This window comes from Penicillium psychrosexuale (assembly GCF_028828465.1).
Source record: "Penicillium psychrosexuale strain IBT 29551 chromosome Unknown utg000002l, whole genome shotgun sequence".
NCBI lineage: Eukaryota > Fungi > Ascomycota > Eurotiomycetes > Eurotiales > Aspergillaceae > Penicillium > Penicillium psychrosexuale.
In genome coordinates this window covers 1,817,669-1,837,311 of record NW_026643187.1, presented here as the reverse complement: position 1 = coordinate 1,837,311, position 19,643 = coordinate 1,817,669, and the positions used below count along the sequence as shown (strand labels likewise).

The window sequence follows — 19,643 nt, the reverse complement described above, 5'->3', positions numbered from 1 at the left end:
TTGCAGAATGATCGACACGGGGTATCTAGCGTTTTGCTTTTTTTGGTTTACCAGGCCCAGACCTTGAGCTGTACGAGAGAAGATCCGAGGTTAGTAGATGCATTTGCATAAACAATTGGAGGAAAACTTACAAGGGAATCCCAAGATCCAGTGCACAGACTGATGCCGTCGTTGCTGACACCGAGGCAGCTCACGCGGTTTTCGTGGCCGCTCAACGAACCCACCTTGTCGCCACGCAGAACATCCCATACCTAAGTAGATTAGCATCTAGTCGTGTTGCGGGGGAAAAGCTCAGCGTACCTTGCACTCGAAATCATCGTAACCTGCGAACAATAATCGGCCGGAGACTGAGAACGCAACGGAAGTGATACCGCACAGAACTTGATCGCTCTGGAAGAATTTCAAGTCAGTTTTGGTCAATCAAATGTCCCGAGTAAATAATTACCTGGTAGGTATTAAGCTCGCGGTCGGCACGGATATCGAACAGACGGCAGGAAGTGTCGTCGGAACCAGTACCGAAGGCGTTGCCGTCGGGGAAGAACTGGACGGCATTGATGTCGGACTCGTGTCCGGCAAATGTCTGAACGGACTTGCCGGTACGGATATCCCACAACTTGGCGAAAGCGTCGCATGCACCGGAAACGAAGATGTTCTGGTTGGTCGGGTTGATGCTGATCGACATCACGTCACCCAGGTGGTCGGCGAACTCGGTGACCTTGGTTCCAGACTCGATATCCCACAGCATACAGGTCATGTCACCGGATGAGGTAATGATGCGGCGGTCGTTGATGAAGCGACAGCAGGAGAGGTATCCCGAGTGTCCGGAAAGCTCGCGCGCGACTCGTGTCGGGCCTTCGCGCGATGACAGGTTATAAATCGAACAGATATTGTCGAGACCACCGCAAGCGACGTAGTTCCCGCTTGGGGCGTAGGCACAGGTCATGACCCAAGACGAGCGCAAGGGAATCGCATGGACCTTGTTTGTGGTGTAGGCATCCCAGATGATGAGCTTTCCGTCTTGCGAAGCCGAAACGAGATGGCGCCTGTCGGTGGACCAGTGCATGGCATAAATCTTGGCGAGATGACCTTTCAGCGTGCGTCGGGGCTTCATTCCAATTCGTGGTAGGGCGTCGGTCTGGTTCTGCGCGACTTGACGGACTAGACGGGAAAGCAAAGTCAGTATGGTTAATCAAGTCTCCTAGGACAGTTTACTGGACCACAGCCTAGGAGAGGAAAAGGGGAGGAAACGCTTTAGGCATAACAATGGGTGATGGGAGTCGCACGGGAGGTATCGGCCAGCTCATCCTTTCTGCGCTTGATCTTGTCCTTTAAACCCTCAGCTTCGCGCCTGGCCGCAGTGATCTTGGCCTGCATCTGTTCGCCGCTCATATCGGCCATTTTGTCGAAGTACCCCGGATAATAACAATTGTGGTCGGAAAGATTGGCAGAGGGGAAGGGTAGAGAGGGGGCTGAATGGAAGATGTGGAGCGAAGAAGCAGGGGAGAGAAAGTCGAAAGGCGGAACCGAGTGAAAGGGCCTTAGGCTTGGATCATAATATGTTAAGTAAAAGTCGAGAATAAGAGAATAGGGAAAAAGAGCCAACAGGAACAAAAGGAACAGACCGAGAAGAAAGAGAGAGAGGAACAGGGGGTGAAAGACCGAGCAAGGAGAGGGAGGTCAGCGTATTACTAGTGGTAATACTGGACATGGGAATAAGCAGGGTACTTTCCGTTCCTATCAATTTGTATGCCATCCAAAGTAACTTTCTGTATTTTTCCCGTACTGCATGAAAGAAATCGTGACATACTTATGTGAGCCACTATACATATTTTCCGTATAGTTCAGAGTTTCTTCATTTCCATTCTGCAAGTTCTTTCAGTGGACTCTACCAATCCAACTTGCAACTTACACATATTGCTTTACGGGTACCTGATGCCGGTTTCTTTTCTTTGGTTGATATTCGAACTAGAGCTGACGTACATATACCTAACTAGGTACTTTGTGCTCACATAGTTAGCTGTTCCAAGTTTTTAAAGCCAAAAAAAAATATCACCCCTCCTAAACCCTCCTGAACCCTCCTGATCTCAGGAGAATATGCGAAATTGTGGCGTTGAGGATCGGCTGGGTGCTAAGACCACTAGCCCGGAGACTGAAGACAGTGTAAATCCAGCCAGTAACAGCGGCAAAGAGTGATTTACTCCAAGTGTCACGGTTTAACCGCCGGCGGCTCTGAACAACCTGTATAATAGGACATATCAAGTACCGTACGCCAATACATTCTTCACGAGCTAAATGGACTCCCTTGCGTTCCCCTTTTCCATTTGCATAGAAGGTAATTTTTATGGAGCTAACGGAGATTGGACTATCCTCCATGTCCATTCTGGGTATAATTCCGGTTTTATGTCCCAGTTACCCTTTATGTGAAGAAGATGACCCTGTATTCCAGGCATGAGTTGATATTCTCGCATGATTGCAACTGCCATATCCATATTTATCTCTGATCTTCTCCCAATCCCCAACTCCCAATCTATGCTTAAACAATATTGACCTACTCCGTACTCCGTGCAGGTCCAAGCTTCACACTGAGCGTTCGTTCAGGGTGCACGGCCCTGTGGCTAAATACGGAGTACGTCCGTATTGATTTATTGGCTATTAAAGTAATTTATATCACAATTATTGGATATGATGGAGATATGCACGGAGAACTCCGTGCAATAGCAACCGTCTAGGTATATGACATATATTAGCCCTAGAGTATCGTGCCATTCGGCTTCAACTCCCGTTCTGGTGGGTCCAACCGTTTCCAGGACATTGGTAAGCGCAATTTAAAGAGATAAATTAAACAGGGATTGTTCTTTCAGGGATTCTTTTGGGATTCGTTTAGGATTCTTTGAGGATTCTTTTAAGGATTCTTTTTCTGGGTCTTTTTCTCCGAGTCAAAAGCCGACATCTCTGCCCAGTCTCCACCAAACAATCCATTGTGCTGTCTAGCCCCCTTTTTTTTTTTAACTCCGGCCCGGGGGAATCCTCGGCTGACTGTTGGACGATCATTATGTGCGACGTTGCAATTCGATTTCGGGGACGATCGGCTCGATATAGTCTTCGGCATTTGCTCTCCGTTGGATATACGTTCGTCATTCTATATACATCCATCCATGGATGTTCAGGGGCAAGTCCCTGTCAGTGAATATCCGTGTGCTCCTCTCCTGCCAAGATCTCCACTCGGGATCTTCGACATGGCGTCTGTCATGCAGATGCTCATCATCGGAGATTTGCAATGACATTACTCCATAATTACTTACATATATACATGTCTATATTAAACCACGAATAGGCAATTGAACTAGTATAGTGGGATCCCGAACCTTCTAAAACATCCATTGGTCTGAAAGCCATGATTACCTGTCGGCCTAACATGGGTTAGTCTGTACGTACAGTCATGATCCAAACCCTCGATCAGAGAGATGAACTCATCTCAGCTCGGGCTGTAAGGCACCCGCCAACGTCGAGATCGAGATGACCGAAGTCTAATAGATTATTTGGCTGTTATCTGAAACGGACCTCACTGTATGCCGTTGATATTCTAGCAGTCATATATTGACTCATACTCTGAGGAGATCTATACAAAACTATACAACATGGTGAGCAAGCACCTATGACAAAGAAAGCAAAAGAAACCGAGTACGAGAGACTGCCAATATCTGTGTCACCATTCCCACGCCCTCAGCTCCAGGGATGAGAACCCAAGCAGAACCAGTTATAGTTTACGTCATATCACAAGACACATCCGAATCCCTGCACTGAACATTCTGATTCAAGAACGAGATGATGCGGCTTATCTCAGAGAAGTTCCGACCATTCCCTCTTTCTTGAGGGATAATGAATGCCAGTATCACGTGCATTGTGCATATTAGATCTACTCCTGAGTAAATGGCGTCTCTCCGGTTACTCACGTGGCAGGCGATCGGAAGGCGATGTATCACGAGTGTATATAGGTTCCAAAGAGCACGTTGTCGTGTCAGTACAAGGCTGTGGGCGCAGATTCAACTCCCAGTCCTGACTCCTTACACGGAAGTGTACCTGTGACCTAATAACATAATGTCTCAAAGATAGTTGTACTCGCCGGCTATGGAATAAGCAATTTGCATATCAACGGATGCTGGAAGACATATTACGAAAGACTTGGACGCTGCATTGTATCCCAGGGGAAAATCGAAAGCCTAATAACTTGTCGATGTTGAAAACTTCCCAGGAATCCTTTGCACGAACATCTCTTGCCATGCTCTGGGGGAGTGCCTTTTATACCTCATACTCCGGCGACTAAGTTCGGCTTCTTATGAGAAAGGGGCCATACACGATGGACCGAGCTGCCCCTTTTATAAACAAGACGGTCAGGACGAAGACGAATGTACTTTGTAAGGAGTATACACAAAGCAGGCTGCAGAAGTAGCCTTCGCTAGTACCGAATGAACTTCCGTAGACACTAGCAATTTTGTCAAGTCGAAACTTCCAATCCAATATCCGAAATTCGCCAATGGAACTGAGCTAGTCTGGCGGGGTAGGCTTGACGATCTCGCGCAGGGGCCTATAATAATGTATTATCCCTCCCCTAACCGATATAGCCGCTATTATTGTCTTTCTCAAAGCCTTGCCCTAGGATGAAACGAACAAACTTGAAACCCCCCAAAAAATTTCGAGGTGCAAACAGGCGGACATTGATTCCCTTCGGCAGTTCGCAGGTGTTCTAATCTTAGTTCGCCGTCTGTGCGCCACATTGTTGCAGGCGCCTGTAAACCCTGTCAAGATGTGATGGAGGCCTTGTGGGCCAACGCTATCACATCTGCGGGGGTATTCGATTGGTCCTCGGCAAGCCGCTGTCAGTTGTTTGTTGCTAAGTTTAAACACATTCTCAAAATAAACTACCTGGTCAGGGCTGATGAAACGGCATCAGGGAGTATCAGAAAGGTTATGGGATACTAGACTCCACCAATATTACACATTATAGGTGTAGCCATCAGGGGTCAGAAGGTCCAGGCCAGGCGGTATATTTTCAAGATTCTGTTCCACGGGCCATTTGAATCCCATTTGGACTATCATATACCGTAGTATCAATAGTGACGGAACGTATATCATACTTAGAGGAGATGTGCAATAAACAGCTTCGACGTACAATGCACAAGAAGCATTTAGATTCTTTCCTTGATCCTAGGACCCAGTCATTTAACTAGTCATTTTAAGCCGTTGACCTCGCCGATATATAGATGTAACACAACTCATTTATGGTGTGGAATCACAGTTGTTATGGGGACAGCAGCTACATGCTCTATCTGCTTCGGTCCAAACTTCTTCTATTCAGGACAAACGGCCGAAGCTATTCAAATAGTTCATCGGGTGGTGGATTGTGATGGTCACTGCTCAAGATCTACAGCCTCCGCCTGTACCGTCTGTATCAGGCATAACCTAGAGAATCTGGCAACGATCGTCTCTCGTTGTACGTATTATGATCTGACAGATATCGATTGATCCTGTGACATGTAATGGTATGTGAAGAAGGATATGTAATTTTGATATTCGAGTGGCAACTCCGAGGTCGGTACCCAATGTAACAGAGGGGGTCGAGTACTGAAGAGAGATTGCAAAGATCAGAAATGAGACAGATGCGAATAAACAAAGAATACAATGTTCCGTACAAGTACAGATGAATCACCAAAACAACAAGGGAAAAAAGGGAGGAAAGGGTAAATCCCCCAAGGTGGCGCCAAATGCCTCTGTGTCGGGTACAACCCATATTTGGTAATATTAAGGAGGCACCTGACGCTCTCCGCTTTTGCCTTCGCAAAGCCTTCCTCTTCTCTCCCCTTCCCCTCCATCGACAATCTTCATCATCTTATCGAATACCGCGTAGACGCATCTATCGTCTCATTGCATATTGCATTTGGTCTCTCTTTCATTTCTCCCCCTTCCCGTTCCTTAAAAAGCCTCACCCTCTGAGTCTGAGTCTTGGATGCCCTTTCGCCCCCTTCTGGTTCTTGGGTCATCTTCTCTAAATCTGAACCCACCACCCTCTTCATTCACCTGATGTCTTTGGATTGATTCCTCTCAGCGCGAGTTCCTAATCCGCAGTCGGCATCAATCTCTCTGGGCTGAATTACACAATATCCGTCAAGGTCCTCATATTTTTGCATTTGATCTCTGGATGTCATCTTGCATCGATCGATACCACATTTAGTCCCTCGCTCTTTCGTCACATCTCCGTTTTCATTCTTTCATCATGCGGGAAGTCAATTTCAGTATTCCCAATGTGAACAAGGCCGCGGTCAACATCACCACCACCCTCTATGACCGTCGTGCCCTTGATTGCACATCGACTTTACCGCTCATCAACTCTCTCAACCATCTTGCATACCTCACAACCTCGTCCGCCCGGATTCGAGATATTCTCACCGTCGATGGCGGCATTGAGCGATTGGTATGCATCCTCAAGGAAGGTCGGAGCAAGGATTTACTGGAAATGTGGAAATGGAGCCTCGCCTTTCAATGCGTTGTCAACATTGGTGTGCGGGGCTCTGAGAGTGTGAGGACAAGAGTGGTGGAAGCCGACATGGTCCCGGTCATTGCCAGCATTCTGAACAACTACATCAAGGTGGTGGACAAGGTGCGATTGCGCACCGATCTCGATTCCGAGAAGCAGTCCTCTTCCAGGCAGTCAAGGCCCAGCAGCAACCGAGGCGTCTCCACTCGCTCCACCCCTATGGATGTAGATACCCAGACCGAGTCACACCCGCAGGTCGAGTCGCACCACTCGCGTCGACAAGCCCCTCCGCCGAGTATCGAAATCCCCCGGCCTTTCTACCAAGACAGTCAACCTAACGACCCCGATGCCATGGATATCACATCTCCTCCTCGTGTCCCTATGACATCTCCCCCGGAGCGCAGTACATTTGGCCAAGAAGCCCATAACCACCGGTTGAACGATGGGCGGTTCCCGCGCGCTAGCAATCGCCTGCGGTCAATGCAACCTCTTGCCACCGCGGTTCCCTCTATGGATACTACGGATGGATTCGGATTACGTCCTGTGCGTGACGCCGAGCGTCTTCCTAGCATGCTCCCCAGTCTGCAGACTGGGATCGTCTCACAACCTGACTCCCCGACCACCCCAAGTGGTCCCCTCCACTCACAACCTCGCAGTCTTCCCCAGACTATTGCCGCCCGCCAACGTCCTTTGATCCGCCAGCAGCAGTCGGCGTCCGGTGAATCGGATGATGCCCACGGCGAAGATTCGACCATGGGAGACGATAGTGCTATGGGACAGCCCGCTGAAACCATAGTTGGACTCCCGAACAGGATGGAACTTGACAGTGTTGACGAGCGGGACACAACGATGCTAGACGGTGTCTCTAATGCCCATGATCTAACCGTCACTGATCCATCTGAAGTCGGCCCGGAGGTGGAGACTTTCAACATCACTCATCGTTCGACTGTCGACGGCAGCATCATTAATAACGGCAACACACAGGCCAACGGCGGACTCGGTCTCTCTCCTACCCAAGCTACCAACAATCCTAATTCTCCTACTCTCGCTCCTAGCTCCTACGCTTTGTACCTTCGGGAACGTCCCGCAGCCCAAGGAGTCTTGACAGCCATGCCTCGTGATGAGGATGTCCTGATGTCTCTTCAGCTACTAGCATATGTCTCCAAATACTGCAACCTCCGGTCATACTTCCAGTCATCCCATCTTGTCCCCAAGTTGAAAATTGATCACCAGCTCTATCTTTTGGATGAGGACTTCGACTCCTGCCCCCCTTCGCCCCCTGATATATGTGATGAGGAAGACGAGTACCTTCTTTCCGAGGATTTCAACATCTTCCCCCTAGTGGAGAAGTATACTGTTCGACATCACTCCAAGGACATGCAATACTGGGCGTGCGTGGTCATGAGAAACCTCTGCCGTAAGGATGAGGCGAGAGGTGGCATCCGCCAATGCGCCTATTACAAGTGTGGCAAGTGGGAAGAATTCCAGCGTCAGTTCGCCAAATGTCGGCGTTGCCGTCGCACCAAATACTGCAGCAAAGATTGCCAGAAATCCGCGTGGGTATACCACCGGCACTGGTGCCATACGACCCCTTGATACGACCCGACGACCCCAGAGGAGTTTCGTTTTGATTTCCATGCATATCGACTCGCATAGCGTCATATCCGTCTTGCGTCTGCCTTTCATTCTGTTCCAAGGTTCCTCTTGCGCATGGCATTTCAGAATCTGGCGGCGTTTATATTTCGACCCGAAGATACCTTTTATATGTCTAGCCTTCTCATATTCCCTTTCTCGCACAGCCTGCCTTCATCTTGGTCCATTGACGTTGGGTCGTCATTTCCGAGCCCTTGTTTCATTGCTCATCCACATTTGACCATTTCTTATGACTGTATATCTCATTCTAACCTCCAGTGGCAATATGCCCATTGCCTTTTGCTTTTTTTGGCCATTATGTTTTCTCTCATAACTAATTGCGCTATCACGACTTTCCTATGTCAGTAGATGGGCATAATTGCCGACAACTTGGGTCGTGTTATGGTCATCTGGAGCATTCTGGTGCACATCCTATCTATGATTCTGATTTATGTCCGGAGGACCTGTCTTTTCTGTGTTTGCACTATGCCACAACGGCACCGGCGTTTATAATTTATTCCCAGTCTCACGAATGACTCTGTTCCCATCTACCCAGTGCCCAGTAAGCTACATGTAGTCGGTAATCCAGGCTTCGCAGAGCGCCAAAATTGAAGCTATGTGATCACACCCTCACTCATCCTTAGTAAACCCATATGTAGCCTCCAATCTTGACATAAGATGTTCATGCGCCGTCAAAGGCCTCTTTCCAGGCACTAAATTCCCCGCTCCACCTCCAAATCCAACCCTCTCATCAGCAGGAACACCGCCAGTCTGCTCCCGATGCGCAACAACAACCCCACTAGGAACAGGCACCAACTCCGTCTCATCAACAGGATGACAGAAATAAACCAACGTATACCGATCCTGCGGATTCGGGCTCCGCTGCTCAGCAAGCGGGAAAACAACACGGTGCACCGTCGACTTCAGCAGCCCATCCGTCCAATAACTCAGCAGGTCGCCGATATTCACCAAGATCGGCGGGAACGGATACGCCTCCGCCTCGGCTGCGGTGCCAGGCACGATGGGTACGGGCGCCCAGCTGCCCTCTGGAGTCAGGATCTCTAGCCCTGGCTGCCCGGGCCGCTGGAAGAGAAGCGTTATGCTGCCGTAATCGGAGTGCGCGCCGGCTCGCACGTCCTTGTCGTGCTTGTAGGCTGCTGTTGTCGGTGAGAATATCGATGGGTAGTATAGGTACCGTAGGATGCTGCCTGTCGCTCCTGTGCTTGGGTCGTGTCGGGCTGTGAAGAAGTCTTCTTGGATCTAGGGTTGATGGTTGGTATAGATTACATATTTATGCGGCTGGGAGTGGTGGTTATGGTGTATATATACACCTGGTGGCGTTACGTACCTCTAGACCTAAAGCAAGCAGAGTCAGGATTCGGGTGCAGGTTTTGTTGCAGAGTTCGGCGAAGCCGTTGATCTCTGCTTCGTGGGGTTCCAGTGACGGTGGCAGAGGCTGTTGGGCTTTGCCGTCTTTGAAGTCGCCGAAGTTCATGGCTCTAGTTGTGTGGTTAGTTCATGGTTGGGGGTATTTCAAGGCTTGGAGATATGGATGTTCCATACTCCTTAAAGTCTCCGGTCTGTTTGCCATATCCTGTGTCAGTCTTCGTACTATATGCGGGTTGGAGGCCATAACCTACCCGCTGATGCTCGGGGTCGAGGGTTTCTGTATGCATTCCAGACCAGCCACGGTTCTATAGATATTGTTAGACTGGATGTGTTGTTTGCCTTTAGTCTTATTACAAACATTTGGCTGGATCTTGCATGTCTCCTTCTCCTGTGAGGGAGACGAAAAGAACTTCTTTGACTATAGAAATGGTCAGATGTTATGCATATAGATGTCAACAGTTGGAGTGTAATGTAAGTCTTACCAATCCAAATGCATGGTCTACATCCTCCACGGTGAAATCGGTTCCCTTGCTGTTGACGTATAGAAAGCCATACTTTGTAGCGGCGTCCAGCATGGCCTTCCCCACGGTGGGGTCATGGGGATTAGAGATGTCAATGACGGGGAGCTCGATTGGGACTGTGGTGTCTGCCATTTTGAAGAGAGACAGAAATAGGACAGCAGTTAGGGTTCAAGGTTGGAGTGAATATATAGTTGAAGATAGGGTTGAAACCACTATTAGTGCACATATGATTGACTATCGCGTATCTTCAATATCGCGATAATCAAATTGCGTCCAATCAATCCAATTTCTTGTTTAATAGTCGGCTCCAGTCAGTTAGGCGATATCCGACCTGAATGGACATGGAACCCCGCCGGATGTGTCATTGCCCCCGCTTAGTTATACACCTGAGCTGGGCATAGATCTTATAAATATACGCCTAATGCACTCAGCAAGGATGATAAACATTGTCTAGACGATTTTGTTGTACGCTATAATGAATTGTGACTGTTTTGTTCCTATTTAAACACATATCGGGCATGACTTCATTATAAGCCGTACATTCCCCTATAGGAAGCGGATAATCAGGATCTGAATACACAGATAGGAGCTGAACATGGCATAACTAAATCAAATACACCCACAAAAGACCCGAAACCAAAAAGAAGTGGTTGAAACACGCGAAAAACAAATTGATGTGATGCGTTTAAGGCAAAAAACAAAAGGACAACTCCAACTCCGCCTTCCTCCCCTCGTGATCTCGCCCTCCCCCATTCCGAAAAACCCAAACAATCCCAGCTTCGATTCATCATATTGTGATCACGGAGCTTTTGATCTGCTCTTATATCCTTTGATTTAACCTCCTGTTTCCACCTTCGGGCTTTGATGCCCGGCGTTGCCGTGCTTTCAGCCCTGTGACAGACAAGCTCCAGAACCATGCCGAGTATGCAATAACACAGCTCCACAACCCGCAATCGCACCAGCTAACCTTTTATCTCCATGACTAGTCCGACCTCTCGATGAATGGGCCGTTGGCCGTACCCAGTCCCTACCCCTCTCAGCATTGAAGGGTGCCGTTGTTGGCATTGATGCGTCGCACTACATCAACCAACATCTCGTGAACCAGTCAACCCGGGAAGCGCTTCTAGGCGCACTAGGCGGATTCCCGTTCGCCTTGAGGAGTAATATCGAGAAGGAATTGCAGACTTTCAAGAACCTTGGTGTCGCCACTATCTTCGTCTTCAATGGGTTGGAATTCGGCAAGAAAGAGCACCGCGCCCAGCCCGCATCGACGCGCTCATTCGACCAAGCTTGGGACCTTTACGACCAGCAACAGGCAGACCAGGTAGTCGATGCCTTCAGCAGTGCTGGTATGACCACCTACTATCCTTCTTTCACCCTTTCCCTGGTGATGGACTTGCCGGGCCTCTATCGTTACCACTGGGTACAGCGAAGCTCCCAAACAATCGCTGACACAACCGAACCCTCAGGCACCCCGCCCCCGGAGACACTTTTCAAGTTCCTGCAACGAATCTTGACCCAGAACGGAGTGGAATTCATCGTAGCGCCATACAGCGCCGTGGCTCAGGTGAGTGGCTACCTATGCGCCATGCTTGGATTGTTGTAAGTTCTAACCAATTCCGGTGGATAGCTCTCCTACCTCGCCCGTGGTAGCAATCCTGTAGTCGATGCCGTTTTCGCCCCCTCCGAGGCCCTCTTGTTTGACCTTGACAAGCTGGTCACCCGTATCGACACCGAGCCCGCGCAATTCTTCTGGATCACGAAGCAAACCTGCCAGGAGGAGCTGGGTCGACTTTCAAATGAACAATTCCTGGACTTCTGTTTACTACTGGGATCCCCCTTCCTGCGCTCCCTCCCACTCTTTGAGAACCCTGCTTACCCCGGCAAAAGCCCCACCATTCGTGATGCGTTGCCGATGTTCAACGCAGCCGGACGCAGTGCATTGACACTGTGCGCCCAATTTGAAGAAGATCGCCGTATGCAGGAGCTTCACTACGCAGACTTGTATAAGCGAGCATATATGATTGTGAAGCATCATGTCTATATTGACGTGGAAGGTCGAGTCGGACCCATGGATCCAAAGAATACCTCGTCGGATATGCATGAGCTTATCGGGCAGCGCCTCCCGGAGGAGCTATACTTCTATCTCTCTAAAGGTATCATTGGAGCTGATGTACCCAACTTCCTCACAACTGGCGAAGTTCGCATTTCGCTACCGCTGGGTACCGAAGACAACGAGATTTACCGCCGGCTTGTGGGTGAGATTTTGACACCCATCCGCACCCAGTCTATTTGCCTTTTAGCAAACTCGCTTCATCGATTCTATCAAACGAAAGTCATTCGGATCCGCCCGTGGTTCGATGAGAACTCAGAGCGGACGATCAACCTCAAGGGCATCCCATCAGTCAAGGAAACCATCAATTCCTGGAAGATCCATGGGGATAAATTCCCCGAAAGTATCAAGAAGCTTCAGGCGCCTTGCGGGTCGTTTAAGTTTGCTGTCCAGAGCTTAAGCGACTCTGACTTTGCGTCCAAGTCATTTGCTAATAAAGAAACACCTGTAAGCTTACCTATAGAGTTGACACTACCGATAACTAACAGCTTCGACAGGCACTTTCATTGCAGGAGGATATTTTATCTAATGTTATGTGGCGCTTCCTACAACTCCGTGGATACGTTGACGACAAGCACAAGCTCACTCCGTGGGGCCAGTGTCTAGTGCAGGCACTATCAGCTATCGATCCTGCGGACAACCTCGAGGAATCTATATTCATCGCGATTGAGATGATCCGCTTGGGTCTTCTCAACACTAAGAACTGGTTCTCACATGTATCTGGCGGTCCCATGAGAGGGTCCGAAGACGACAAGACCTTCAATATGCTGGTTTCGCGTGTTGCATGCGTTGCCAAGCTTCAGCACAAGAGCATTGGATATTCTGGACCTTTAAGCCGTCAACTTCTTTGCTACCGCTCTTTGATTTCTGCGGTGCGCTCTGCACTGAGGAATCTGATCGAGGTGGTACTGGCTGGTCTGCTGCTCAGTGGTGACGCTGATCGGGACCGCAACGACTGGACTGACATGGCTATCAAGTATGTTCCTTTAGCCTAGCTCTGCTGTATCCTGTTCTGACCTATTCTCCCAGGCTTCCGTTTATTGATGATAATGACTGTGGACTTGGAATTGCGGTTCGGACTTACCTCGACGACCTACCTCTACAGGCGAATCCGACATCTCCCGAGGCTCGAGCGGATGTCAAGGCAAAGGGCAAGGAATGGTTCCAACACAGCGAGAGCTTTATTGGAAACTTGGATTTGGCATTCAAGCTGTGGGATGCGGTTAGTATTGCCTGATGTTGAATGTTGACCAGACGCTAATTTTCAAGATAGGTTTACGTAGGCACACAGAGTACGGGCAAGGAGTTCAAAGAAGCAGAGCTCTGGGAAGACGCAAGCAAATGGCTGGCAGAGAGACGATGATATGGACAAATCTCGCCAACGACACCAATCAACCACCGCGGGGATTCTGGGTTAACAAGCGCAGCTTGCAATTGCAGTTTATGCCAACAGCTCCGATCTTGCCCAAGGAAATACGATACCAGCAATTCTCCAGTGTATTACTAACTATCTAGGTAGCAACAGAGACCAAACAAATCAAGAAAACGAAGAAGAAACTCTTGTATTACTCAAGAGGCAGAATAATCGCAAATATAGCATAGGGGAAGTAGCTATATTTTATATTATGGACGTCGTAGATGTCAACCTTGGCAGTAGATGGACGTGATCTGCGGTGTGGAGTCACCAAGTGGCCTCTTCGGCTTTGTTTGTCATCGTCTCCCCCGAGCTTAAACTCCGCCATCTACATTTCTTTGTGAACTCATACTTTCTCCGAAAGTATACTCACATCAAAATCCATATACACAATGGCACGCTTAAGCTTCCTGCTCCTCGGAGCCCTCTCAGCCCTCAGCGGCGTCGCCACTGCAAGCAACTCCGCAGTGAAAGACCTAATTCCCACCAACTTCGACGAAGTTGTCCTGGCTGGCAAGCCCGCACTGGTCGAATTCTTCGCTCCCTGGTGCGGTCACTGCAAAACCCTTGCCCCGATTTACGAGGAGCTTGCGCAGACCTTCGCCTTCGCCGAAGACAAGGTCACCATCGCCAAGGTCGACGCTGACGAGAACCGCTCGCTGGGCAAGCGCTTCGGTATCCAGGGCTTCCCTACTGTCAAGTGGTTTGATGGAAAGAGTGACAAGCCCGAGGAGTACAAGGGTGGTCGTGATCTCGAGAGCCTGTCTGCCTTCATCACCGAGAAGACTGGCATCAAGCCTCGTAGCGCACAGAAGGAGGTTAGCAAGGTTGAGATGCTGAACGATGCTTCTTTCAAGACCGCTGTTGGTGGCGATAAGGATGTGCTGGTCGCTTTCACCGCGCCGTGGTGTGGACGTGAGTTGACTCCCTAATTGAACCTCTAGTCTTGTGGTTCGTTTTTGCTAATTCGTCCTTTGTTCAGACTGCAAGACCCTCGCTCCTGTCTGGGAAACCCTCGCCAACGACTTCGCCCTCGAGTCCGACGTTGTTATCGCCAAGGTCGACGCCGAAGCCGAGAATTCCCGTGCTTTGAGCAAGGAACAGGGTATTACCGGATTCCCTACCATCAAGTTCTTCCCCAAGGGCTCGACCGAACCCGAGGCCTACTCCGGCGCACGCTCCGAGGAGGCCTTTGTCAAGTTCATCAACGAGAAGGCTGGTACTCACCGTACCGTCGGTGGCGGTCTTGACAGCCTGGCAGGCACCATCGCCGTTCTGGACGAGATTGTTGGCGAGAGCGTCGCGGCGCAGAAGTTCGACAATCTGGTGGCTGATGTTAAGAAGGCCGCCGAGGGTCTGCCGGACAAGTACGCCGAGTACTATGTCAAGGCCGCGGAGAAGCTGAGCAAGAACGAGGAATATGCTGTCAAGGAGCTGGCCCGCCTCCAGAAGGTCCTGGCTAAGGGTGGCTCGGCCCCGGAGAAGCTGGATGACATTCTCTCCCGCAGCAACATTCTCCGTAGCTTTGTTGGCGCGGAGAAGCACGATGAGCTTTAAGTGCTTGTCATTGCTTCTAGATGATTGTTTTTTCCCTCTTGGATTTTTGGCTTAAGGCTATAGTCACGGTGATTCTAGATTGAGGACCGGGCATGCTATGAACCATGGGTTCGATGGAAATGGATTGAATTGTATACGAGAATATTTGCTTGATGCTGTATATTGTATGAATTGAGTACCAACTTCGGGTTCACCCTTTCAAAAATGTCCATGTTATATATGAACTAGATCCACGCAAGTAAATGACGAAACATGGATTGGCTCTTCTGTACGAGTATCCTCGTTTGATTGTAGGGTATCTATGAAATCGTAAAAGCATAAGTATCAGAACCAGACACAGGCCAGTGTGCTCATACTACACGGCGGTTCCACGCAAAGCCTTAGAAAACACCATGTATGCCATAATTAAGTATGTGTTGCGCAATTGGTACAGGGGTTCAGCAGAGCTGGACAGCCAGAAAGTGTAGCGCTTATTGCACTCTCGCCAAAAACGCCGTGCGCGGAGTATGGGTAAAAGGCGTTCATATTTATTTTGTCGGACTCGGCGCGCCAGTCCCTGAAGATGTAGCAGCCAGAGACGCCTCTAGCTCGTCGAGGCGCTTGGTCATGTCATCCACTGCGCATATACATAGGTTAGTACACAGTCGCAGGTATGAATGTATTGGCGGTGGTGGAGGACGATTGAGGCAGGAACTCACGTCTCCCGAACATCTCCGTAGAGACATTGTCGAATTTACTTTGTAGTTCATTGAGCAGATCGTCCACAGCTGCGGTGAGCTGGCCTTGGGCATCGGAGTTCTGAGGGCATTTAGTTAGTAAGAGCGACAGGTGAAGTTTGGAGCTTGCAGATGGTATGTACCGGTTGGGATAGAAGAGACTTACCCTCTGGTAGGGAGCTCTCTAGCTTGTCTGGAGAAGGGGACTTGGACTCGTCGGCCATTGTGAGACTATGGCATTCGCTATACAGACTGTTTGAGGCACGTAGAGAGGGAGGGGAGGGCGGTGGGCTCGATAAGGGATCGGGTCATGTATATTTCCGAAATATTTCCACTTACGGACTAGCTTGGTCTTATCGGTGACGCTAGCTTGATCAGGACTGGCGCGATTTCAAAAAAATCCCGTGGATTCTCTGATGCGGGTTTGATACCAAGTCGCTTTCTTTTTTTCAATTCCTTTCACATTACACAAAATACAATTTTCTCTTTGTATTTTTAATACAAAGCAAGAATGGTCAAGCGCAGCAAGTTACTCCAGGCTCTCGATGCCCACAAGGGCCGTGATTTCGAGACCGAGAAGCAGAAGAAATTGATCAAGGCCGCGGAAAAAAGAAAGGCCAAGAAGGCTACTGCCGCCCCCGAGGACAAGATCGTGGAGGAGGAGAAGGAGGAAGAGAAGGCCGCCAGCTCTGATGCTGAGGATGAAGAGGAAGAGGAAGATGTCGACCAGGACGAGGAGATGGAAGATGACGAGGAAGAGGAAGAGGAAGAGGAAGAAGACATCCCACTCTCCGACCTCGAGGAAGATGAGCGTGAAGATGTCGTTCCCCACCAGCGTTTGACGATCAACAACTCTGCCGCTATCCTCTCCGCCCTCAAGCGCATCTCGTTCATCGGTCCCAACACCCCATTCTCAGAGCACAACTCTTTAGTCTCGAAAGAGCCGATCGAGGTCGAAGACGCGAATGACGACCTGAACCGTGAATTGGCGTTCTACAAGGTCTGCCAGATTGCCGCTACCCAGGCCCGTGCCCTGCTGAAGAAGGATGGCATTCCCTTCACGCGGCCAGGCGATTACTTCGCAGAGATGGTGAAGAATGACGAGCACATGGGCTTGATCAAGAAGAGGCTTTATGAGGAAGCTGCTGGCAAGAAGGCTTCTGCTGAGGCGCGCCGCCAGCGTGATCTTAAGAAGTTCGGCAAGCAGGTCCAGAACTCCAAGTTGCAGCAGAGACACAAGGAGAAGCGCGAAATGTTGGAGAAGATCAACACCTTGAAGAAGAGTATGTTCTCACTTTGTTTCATTCATGGTATTTTTCTATGAGTTTCGCAGTCGCTAACCTGATTTTTCACACAGAGCGCAAGGCTGATGGCTCTGCCCCTACCGACGACGCCAATGATATGTTCGACGTTGCCATTGAAGAAGCTACCCAACCCGACAAGAAGCGTAGCCGTGGTGATGGCCCCGGTGGCTCGAAGCGCCAGAAGAAGGACGCCAAGTTCGGATTCGGAGGCAAGAAGCGCCATGCTAAGAGCGGCGATGCCGCGTCCAGCGGTGATCTGAGCAACTTCTCCGCTAAGAAGATGAAGGTTGGCGCAAAGCGACCCGGCAAGAGCAAGAGAGTCCAAGCCAAGGGACGCAACTAATCGTTTTGACGTGATGGGTTATGTTGTGACATTGCATTTGTATCGTGCATCATGTAATTATTTTTTCTCGCTTGGGTCTGGATAACCAAAAAATGGCAGTTTTGATTTATTTTCTCTATGATATGTTATTGAATCCTAGGGTTGATATTACAGGATAGGAAGTCTATATACAAATGCTATATCATTTTAGACTATAGCCTATTGGGCTGCTTCAGCTTTAGCCTTAGTGGCTCTCTTCTCCTCCCACTCTGTCAAGAACTTCTCCACCTTCGGTCCCCAGACCTCTTCGCCTGCGTCAAGGTCCTTGTACTCTAGAACCTTATCAGGGGAGAGTTCATAGTCACCTTGACGACTGCGCACAAGCTCGCTCATCAGAGCACAGCTACCAACAGCTTTGCCTAGATCATGTGCCAGCGAGCGAACGTAGAAACCCGACGTGACAGTCATCTTAATCTTCACCGCCGGAGGCTGGGGCTTGGGCTCCTCTGCAGGCACAACAGGGGCCTCTGTGGTTGCAGGTTCGGGGGCAGTAGGCTCAGGTGCTATAGGTGCCGCTTCGCTCTCGGACACCTTCTGCTTCTTAGCAGCCTCCGCACCATCATCCTTCACTTCATCCGCCAGGGGTGGCGACTTGCGCTTGGTAGAAGAAGCTTCGGGCGCTTGGCTTGTAGCGTCACCTTCGGCCGGCGGCGCAGGCACCGATGCTTCCTGATCAAGAAGCTTCTCAGCGACAGCCTTCTCCTCACCAGTCATCTCCACCTCGGGCCATTTGTGTTCGTGCGTGCCGGGCTCGTACCACTCCACAATCTCCATATTCAAGACCTCGACGGGCCGGTGCTTAATCTCAATCGGCGGCATCTTGCCCTCGCGCGCATACTCGTACAGCTTCTTTCCATTCACTCGCAAAGCGGAGAAAATGGGCGGTTTCTGCATGATTTCCCCACGGAACTGTTCCAGTGCTTTCTCGACTGCTTCGCGTGTGATATGTTCGTAGGGCGCGCGGCGCACGATTTTTCCGAGGCGATCGTAGGTATCCGTCTCCGCGCCAAAGGTCACAATGGTTTCATAGCTCTTGGTGCAGGCCAGGAAATCCTGGAGGGACTTTGTGCCCTTGCCGATTCCGGTGATGAGCACGCCTGTCGCGAGCGGGTCTAAGGTGCCGCCGTGGCCGATCTTGACGTCGAGGCGCTGGTGGCGACGGCGTTTGCGCTGGAACTGGCTCTCACGGTCGCGGCGGGCGCGTTCTTCTTCTAACCATGGTTTGAATGTCTTGGAGGGGTTGAAGTGTTTCTGCAAAGTGCGGATTACGTCGGCGGAGGTGACGCCTTGCGGCTTGTGGACGGCTATCGGAGATGTTAGATCGAAGCCTTGCTTTAGTAGGATTCAAGCTCACCGAATACGCCTTCAAGGATCTTCTCGCCAGACATTGTTTTGCGAAAAAGCCGAAAACCTGGAGGGAATGGCATCTGGAAAGGTGGGAGTCAATCCAAAATGGGGGAAAAAGTTATTTTGGTAGAGATTTGGCTGCCGCCTTTACGGCAGTTCTTTGGGACTGACAAGGCGATTGCCCTACGATTCTGATATAATTGATATACAGGTTTCTAGATCATTAATGGAGATATCTGCAGATATTACAGGACTCTATAGATGAAAAGCCTCGGTGTTATTTTAATGTTTTTTACAACTGCAGTTTGAAGGCATTGTGCCTCTTTTTTGATCTTTGATGTCCTTGTAGATTCCATTTTTCATACTCTATTTTCTCTTATAGCAGAAAATAACAGGCATAAAGGGAAAGCCAAGATGATATCTACAATCCCATTGGAGTAATTAGGGCAGTTCAATGCCATTGTCGCCGCACCCCTACTCCGTTCTGACTACCTTTTGAATACATGAGTACTTTGTCTTACCAGTCATGGATCTTTCTGATTACGTACAAGGAATAAATAACTAGTTACAGAAGCCTCTGCCTAGTAGCTGTATCAGCCAACGCCTTCCTCGTCTGTCAGAGTGCAACTGCCGAGTTTCCATTTGGCAAGGTTCGCCTATCCCTAACACCAGGGCTCCCTGCTTAACAGCTCCTAGTATGCAATCATGACAGTGTAAAGTCTGCGATGTTCGTTGA

The 19,643-nt window shown here is 49.7% G+C and overlaps 8 protein-coding genes across 8 annotated transcripts; 4 read left to right on the top strand and 4 right to left on the bottom strand.

Moving 5' to 3' along the window:
* Positions 1-47: 47 nt before the first annotated feature.
* On the bottom strand, positions 48-1,398 carry N7518_001840 (WD40 repeat domain-containing protein; the record flags this gene model as incomplete). Its single annotated transcript, XM_057182768.1, has 5 exons — positions 48-68; positions 132-251; positions 301-390; positions 446-1,158; positions 1,284-1,398. 5 exons carry the CDS (start codon positions 1,396-1,398, stop codon positions 48-50), a joined length of 1,059 nt encoding a protein of 352 aa, XP_057044218.1.
* Positions 1,399-6,271: 4,873 nt separating this feature from the next.
* Positions 6,272-8,128, top strand: samB (MYND-type zinc finger protein MUB1; the record flags this gene model as incomplete). Its single annotated transcript, XM_057182767.1, has 1 exon — positions 6,272-8,128. One exon carries the CDS (start codon positions 6,272-6,274, stop codon positions 8,126-8,128), a length of 1,857 nt encoding a protein of 618 aa, XP_057044217.1.
* Positions 8,129-8,794: 666 nt separating this feature from the next.
* N7518_001838 (uncharacterized protein) lies at positions 8,795-10,206 on the bottom strand (the record flags this gene model as incomplete). Its single annotated transcript, XM_057182766.1, has 5 exons — positions 8,795-9,424; positions 9,513-9,663; positions 9,728-9,858; positions 9,912-9,971; positions 10,036-10,206. 5 exons carry the CDS (start codon positions 10,204-10,206, stop codon positions 8,795-8,797), a joined length of 1,143 nt encoding a protein of 380 aa, XP_057044216.1.
* A 783-nt stretch (positions 10,207-10,989) lies between these two features.
* N7518_001837 (MKT1 family protein) lies at positions 10,990-13,550 on the top strand (the record flags this gene model as incomplete). The annotated part of the gene is made up of 6 exons (XM_057182765.1): positions 10,990-10,996; positions 11,061-11,641; positions 11,705-12,634; positions 12,685-13,163; positions 13,217-13,409; positions 13,461-13,550. 6 exons carry the CDS (start codon positions 10,990-10,992, stop codon positions 13,548-13,550), a joined length of 2,280 nt encoding a protein of 759 aa, XP_057044215.1.
* A 443-nt stretch (positions 13,551-13,993) lies between these two features.
* Positions 13,994-15,158, top strand: N7518_001836 (protein disulfide isomerase family protein; the record flags this gene model as incomplete). Its single annotated transcript, XM_057182764.1, has 2 exons — positions 13,994-14,516; positions 14,584-15,158. 2 exons carry the CDS (start codon positions 13,994-13,996, stop codon positions 15,156-15,158), a joined length of 1,098 nt encoding a protein of 365 aa, XP_057044214.1.
* Positions 15,159-15,685: 527 nt separating this feature from the next.
* Positions 15,686-16,098, bottom strand: N7518_001835 (heat shock factor-binding 1 family protein; the record flags this gene model as incomplete). Its single annotated transcript, XM_057182763.1, has 3 exons — positions 15,686-15,774; positions 15,857-15,956; positions 16,018-16,098. The coding sequence occupies 3 exons, from the start codon at positions 16,096-16,098 to the stop codon at positions 15,686-15,688; spliced, it is 270 nt and encodes an 89-aa protein (XP_057044213.1).
* A 287-nt stretch (positions 16,099-16,385) lies between these two features.
* Positions 16,386-17,630, top strand: N7518_001834 (EBP2 family rRNA-processing protein; the record flags this gene model as incomplete). Its single annotated transcript, XM_057182762.1, has 2 exons — positions 16,386-17,157; positions 17,232-17,630. The coding sequence occupies 2 exons, from the start codon at positions 16,386-16,388 to the stop codon at positions 17,519-17,521; spliced, it is 1,062 nt and encodes a 353-aa protein (XP_057044212.1). The 3' UTR covers positions 17,522-17,630.
* An 89-nt stretch (positions 17,631-17,719) lies between these two features.
* On the bottom strand, positions 17,720-18,948 carry N7518_001833 (pseudouridine synthase PUS4; the record flags this gene model as incomplete). Its single annotated transcript, XM_057182761.1, has 2 exons — positions 17,720-18,864; positions 18,915-18,948. 2 exons carry the CDS (start codon positions 18,946-18,948, stop codon positions 17,720-17,722), a joined length of 1,179 nt encoding a protein of 392 aa, XP_057044211.1.
* Positions 18,949-19,643: the final 695 nt, after the last annotated feature.